This window comes from Antrostomus carolinensis, unplaced genomic scaffold (genome assembly GCF_000700745.2).
Source record: "Antrostomus carolinensis isolate BGI_N321 unplaced genomic scaffold, ASM70074v2 scaffold102, whole genome shotgun sequence".
In the NCBI taxonomy this organism is placed as follows: Eukaryota; Metazoa; Chordata; class Aves; order Caprimulgiformes; family Caprimulgidae; genus Antrostomus; species Antrostomus carolinensis.
Genome location: NW_010301318.1, coordinates 1,154 through 7,548, shown reverse-complemented (window position 1 = coordinate 7,548; position 6,395 = coordinate 1,154). Strand labels below are relative to the sequence as shown.

General features: G+C 50.6%; 1 protein-coding gene across 1 annotated transcript; it reads right to left on the bottom strand.

The window, feature by feature from the left end:
* Nucleotides 1–5,543: 5,543 nt before the first annotated feature.
* LOC104521405 (feather keratin Cos1-1/Cos1-3/Cos2-1) lies at nt 5,544–6,293 on the bottom strand. The gene is given in 3 exon segments (XM_010163387.2): nt 5,544–5,831; nt 5,833–5,886; nt 6,270–6,293. Coding segments are annotated over 2 exon segments (321 nt in total). The 5' UTR covers nt 5,866–5,886; nt 6,270–6,293.
* Nucleotides 6,294–6,395: the final 102 nt, after the last annotated feature.

Below are 6,395 nucleotides of genomic sequence, written 5' to 3'. Positions count from 1 at the left end.
TGACATGCCACATGCTTTTATCTTGCTCCCCCATCTCTCTCTGAGAGTCACCCATTGTTGCAAGCAGGTGTTTTTCTTCTGGGGGGTGGGGGGTTGACCGTATTGCAGCATTAAAAGTGCTCTTCAGGAAAATTTTGGTGGTGTTATGTCTCTCTTCCCCACTCTGTGCAGTCTCTGCAGGCCCTCAGGCAACACCATGAGCATATCTGGGACCCAGAACTGCCCAAGAACACTTCAATCCTGTTCTGCCCCTGTGGTGTTCAGCATTTCCCCAGCAGAGTCCACAGCTGATGATGTTTTCTGGGTTTGTGGGAGTGTACAGATTGTTGCATGGTTCATCACGAGAACATGTGCAGGTCAAAGCAGAGGAACTCTCCCCTGGTGTGTCCTTGAGCACTGCAGAGCAGCAGATTGACCTTGCCAGAAGGAGCCCACCCACCGCTGAATGGTGGTGCCTTTGGCCTGCCAGAGAGGTGCCAAGAGACCTGAAATGCAGTCTCTGCCTCCTGTGCCCTCCATTTCTTGTGTTGTATAAAGGGAGAAAGTCCAAGAGAGCCTGCCTGCCTGTGCAGGCTTTAATCCCTTCGGTATCCCCTTTTATGATGTGATGTTGCTGGTGATTGTGATGGGACACAGGCTGCTCATGTCCAAGTCAATGTCAGATGCACTTCTACAATGCATCAGCCTGCAGCTGAATGAAGCAGGGACTGGGATGTTGCACCCCATGGGTATTGGACTAAAGGGACTGGGATCCAGATGTTTCTCCACTGTGAGATGTAGTATAGTTGGACTGGTGCAGCCTAGAGGTAGCACAGCTGAGGGCTGATCCCTTGACTTTGTTTGCCTTGCTGAGATCCTTGCCAGATGGTGCTGCTGGGAGGCTTCGGCCAGAGCCAGCTCCCCTTCCCATGGGAGCAGCTTTTAAGCTTAAGTTCTAGTGCTTGGCCCCAACCTGAGATACAGCTCCAGCTGGGACATATCTGTGCCTGCCTCTGGACATGGACCTCACTGATCTCAGTATGGACCCCAGTATGCAGGTAAATTCCCAGCTTGACCTAGGACCTACAACTTCTCTATGAACATACCTGACAATTGCTGAACTTTGTTGAACTCTGGTTACTGTCACGATTCCTCCTTCTGACCTTGACTCACTGAGGCACTGTGGTTGTTTTTTAACTCGGGCTGGCAGCTAACAGCAGAATTGGAAGAGTGAAAGTGAGAAAAATCATGGGTTGGGATAGATACAGTTTATTAATTTGAAAACAATTGCAAGAAGAAAAAAGAACAAACAACAAGAACACAAAAAGAAAATAAACCCAAGAAAATAGAGTGATTGAACAGAAAACAATTGCTCGCCACCAGCTGACGGATCCTCAGCCAGTCCCAGAGCAAGGACAGCCCCCACAGTTTTATTGTGGAGCATGAAGTTATACGGCCTGGAATATCCCCTTGGTCAATTGGGATCAGCCTCCCCAGCCCTGTTCTTTCCCAGCTTCTTCTTCTGCACTCCCACTCTGCTTGCTGGTGGGGCAGTTGAAGGAGTAGAAAGGACCTTGATGCTTTGTAAGAACTGCCCAGCAACAATTCAAACTTTCCTGCATTATTAACACCATTTTCATCACAAGTCTGAAACACAGCCCCATACAAGCTACTGTGTAGAAACTTTACTCTGTCCTAGGCAAAACCACCACACTCACTGACTTGCCTTTCCAGCTTGACCCCAGACTTACGTACGAGAAGTGCCTGAGCCTCTTACAAGGGGACAACCTAAAATTCTGTGAATGCTTGCAGACCCATAATCTTATTGGGGTCTTGGAGAAAAACTGGGATAGTTCTCAGCTTTGGAGTGCAAAACAGCAGGCAAAATTGCAACCCTGCACTCCATAAGAGCAGGTTTTTGTCCTGTCAGAGCCCTGCAAGGCAGAATCCTTTGGGAAAGTGCCATGGGCAGCTCCAAGAGGCCCAGGGGGAATGTGAAATACAGCAGTTTAAGATCTGATGAAGATAACATTAAGGAAATCACCCTAACTTGCTCCTTGTGTTCCACTTCCAAAAATATCTACCAAAGCCAACTGCTTCCTGGCTTGCATCAGAAATGGTTTGGGCAGCAGGACCAGGGAAGTCATCCTTCCCCTGTACTCAGCTTTGGTGAGCCCGTGTCTTGAATACCGTGTCCACTCCTAGGCCTCTCATTACAAGAAGCACATGGAGGTGCTGGAGTGTGTCCAGTGAAGGGCAGTGAAGCTGGTGAAGGGGCTAGAGGACAAGCCTTATAAGGAGTGGCCGAGGGATCTGGGGTTGTTTAGTCTGGAGAAGAGGAGGCTGAAGGGAGACCTTATCACTGTCTACAGCTGCCTGAAAGGAGGCTGTAGGGAGGCAGGCACGTGTCTTTTCTCCCAAGTAACTAGTGATAGAACAAGAGGCAATGGCCTTAAGTTGTGCCAGGGGAGGTACAGATTGGATGTCAGGTAACACTTCTACACTGAAAGGGTTCTCAGGCACTGGGATGGGCTGCCTAGGGAGGTGGTTGAGTCACCATCCCTGGAGGTGTTTTAGAAGACAGCTAGATGGGGTGCTTGAAGAGATGGTTTAGTAATGGACAGATATGGTTGGACTCAACGATCTCAAAGGTCTTTTCCAACCAGGCAATTCTATGATTCTATGACATTAGATGACTGTATTTTTTGATTTTTTTTTTTATTCCAAAACTTTAAGCATGACTAATAATATCATTTTCCTTAAGCTTATTCAAAGTTACATCTGTCACTTCATGAAGCCTGGACTGGTTCTTTTCTTTTGAGATTTATAGTCATGCATTTGTGCCTCATGCACTGTTGGACCATGGAGATTCCCACAGCAGGTCAGGTGCGTATTCCCTGCAGGACCTGTGGCCTGTGCAGAGCCCATGCTGAAGCAGGCTCCTGGCAGAATGGTGGCCCCTGGAGGACCCAGGCTGGCACAGTCTTCTCTGGAAGGACTGTAGCCCATGGACAGGATCCATGCTGGAGCTGGTCTTTAGAGACTGCATCCTATGGGAAGGGCTGACGCTGGAGCAGATGAAAAATGTGAGAAGGAAAGAGTGGCAGAAAGGAACTGTTTTGTACTGACTGCATTTGACATCCACTGCGCTGTTTGGAGGTGGAGGAAATAGAAGAGTCGTGAATGAAGGAGGGAAATCGGGCCTGTGAAAAAGAGGTGGGGATGGAGTGAAAGTATTTTAGGTATTTTGTCTGTTTCTCACCATCCTGCTGCACTTGCAATTGGCAATAAGCTAGATGAATCTTCCCCAAGCCAAGTCTGTTTTGCCTGTGAGGGTAATTGGTCCCTCTGTCTTTATGTCAATACAGGACCTTTGTCAGCTTGAGAAGGGAGAGTGAGAGAGCAAGTGGCTGGGTGAGTGTCTGAAAGCCAGTTTTGCAACAACTGTGGTCATTAGAAGTGCCATGAGGGTTTTATTTTTATTTTTTTCTTTCTCTCTATGACAGCAGGAGGAATCTCTTTCTCCCACTGTTGTTTCCCTTAGAGGATGGTGGGTAATTATGTCAATTGGCCTTTGTACTTGTGGACCTGGGAACTAGTGGCAGGTTTATAGCCAGGGGCAGAGCACAGCCCACCAGACCTCCTGACATAGCATCAAACAAACAAGGAGACCCCAAAGTGTGAATGGGAGCTGCTGTGTTGATGACCTGCTTTCTTCAGCTCTTTCTGACTCTGCTAGCAAAGGTCCCACATCAGAACTGTTGACAGACAAGAGACGCCTCCTCCCTTGGTTGTCTCATCCCCCCTTCACCTGCATTTCTTTCCCCAAGCATCCATCCCTCATTACCTCTCTTTTCCAGCCCATCCATCCTCAATGTTTCACAGATAGGTCAGGGCAGAAGTTTTCAACTGTCTTTGTAGTCCCAAATTTCTAAGGTGTAAGCACCAAAGGCTGTTCCCCACGAGCTGTAGACTTCAGGAGAGGAGGGAGGTAGGAGGAGGGGCACAGTACGGTTCTCCTCTCTTGATGTCCTGGCAGGAGGCCATTCTATGCAAAGCTGAGCTCTTGGGAGAGGGCCCTCAGTTCTCCCCTGGCACCCCTATTTCTCCTGTACACCCAGAGATCTGCAGATGAAGATCCTCTTTCTGTGAGGGGCTGGTGTTAGTGGCCAAAGAGAAAAGGTGAAGGTGGTGAGAGAGCTCCAGCCATGGAACTGTTACTCCCCTTCACCCCAAGGTGGAATTGCACTTGCCATGAGCTGCAAAGACAGGGCATGGGCTGTTCTGATCAGTGCTCTCTCTATGGTACTATGGGAGGAACTGTCAGTTGTTCATCTGTGTCATCCTGCAGGCCCATGCAAATAACCTTTTTGTCCTGGAGGTGAATGTCTGATGGGAGTTGAGGATGTGAAGTCTGCAAGACATTTCAGCTCTGCAAATCTGTGTAATGATCCACTGGGGCTACACGGGGCTCAGTGTGGGTGTGAGGGAAGCACAGGGAACTTGCCCTAGACACCCTTGCCCTTGGATGCATGCCATGCCCCTTCCTTCTTGAGACAAGAGAGAAGGCGAGGAGGACGAGGCTCTGAGTTGTAGCCAGGGTGATTTCTCCTATCAGCCCCTCCTTCCATCCTCACAGCCATCTTCTGTCAGAGCCTTCTTCCACAGCACAGCTCCATGCAGAGCACTTGGGGAACCATGGAAGCTGACTACAGGCAGGGTTATACCCAGTGTTTGTGTGATGTTTGGGTTGGGTCTTTGGCCACGGGGTGCTCTCCTGGAGCTGCAGTGGCCCATGAGGTTGTTGAGTTCCCAGGGAGTGGGGCCTCAGTTGTGAGCCTGAATGTGGTTGATACCAATCCTGACTTGTGAAGTACCTCGGCCCTGCATGTCTGGACAGCAACTGGGCCCTGACAGGCACTGAAGGACCAAAGGAGGTATCTATCTCATCTACCTGTACCCATGCGTGCTGGCCATGGACCCTACATCAGGTAATGGCAGGAAGAAAACAGCGAGATGAGGCTGTGGTCTGTCCCCAGGTACTGTTGTTCCCCATCCCCATTCCTGCCACCCTTTGAAGACGCTCTTTCATTGACGACCATTGGCTGTGGAGTAGCCAGAGATGTCTTCCTCAGCTCCAAGGGAAAGGACACAAAACAAAATGCACTGCAGGGAGGCCCACTCTCCCCTTCTTCCACCGTTTCTCCAGAGCAGACTGGAAGAGTTGCCTCAGAAGGAAGGAGGACTCAGAGGCCCAGGCTTGGATGCAGCACAACTTTAATGAGTCTAAAGAAGAAAAGGAGGTGGCTCACAGGGAGCACCAGGGGCAGCCACTAAGATGGGGTGGAGCTCCTGCACATTGTCCATCTGCCTGCCCTGCAGAAGTGGTGAGGCCAACAGGTCCCTGCTAGGCTGACATTTGGACACAGCAACAGCAACGGAAAGAGAGAGAGAGAGAGGAGAGTGGAAGAAGGAAGAAGTACAATGCCCCAAAACTCTATCTCCTGTCCAGCAGCATCTTCTGAGGTCTTGGAGGTTCTTGCCAGGGGACACTGCCAACAGCTTTAGCAGGGGAAGCATCTGTTGCCACAGTAGCGGCTGGCAATGCAGGAGAGGTCACAGCACCCGGAGTTGATGGGCACTCCATCACAGCTGAGGATGCTGCCAACAGCAGCAGAGGTGGAGGAGCCCACAACGGTGTTCTGTGGGAAGGAGCTGAGGATGGGTCCAGGCAGGGTCACCACCACGGGGGAGGGCTGGATGACAACGGTGGAGTTCTGGCACTGCCTGACACAGGGCTCATTGCAGCTGTTGGCCAGCGGGGTTGGGCCACAGCAGGGCTGGCAGGGGCGGGAGGCAGGGCTGGCACCTGTCGGAGCAGGACATGTCTTGAGGCTGGTGATACACCTGTGAGAGAGGGTAGGGAGGAAGCAGAACACAGAAACAGCTGAGGAACAGCCTGCCACTCCACCAAAAGGAAGCCAAAGCACTTGCCAATTGGGGAGACAGAGGCTGTGAAGGGGTGAACAAGAGCTTCTTTGCCTGAGTTCAATGGGGTCCTTCAGATAGCGGCCTGGTCCAGGGGTGATACTGACTGAACTGTAGCCAAAAAGCCACCTCAGCCCAGCCTCAACCTCTCACCATGACAGATCATCTTTTCTCTGCCCTATCTTACAACCATGATCTCAGAGTACTAACATAAGAACAAGGAGGGGGTATCAGCTGAGTTGTCCTGAAGGCAAAACCCTGTCCTATAGGAGGAGGTGGAGGAGAAAGGAGTTCCAACTCACCTGGTTCCCAAGGAGAAGGAGGTGAGAGAAGTGGTTGGGAGACTGACAAGTTGGGCTGGCTTTTATAGTGTCCTCAAACTGCCTCAGGCTCAAAGGAAGATGCCGCATAAATAACGATTTCCCTAC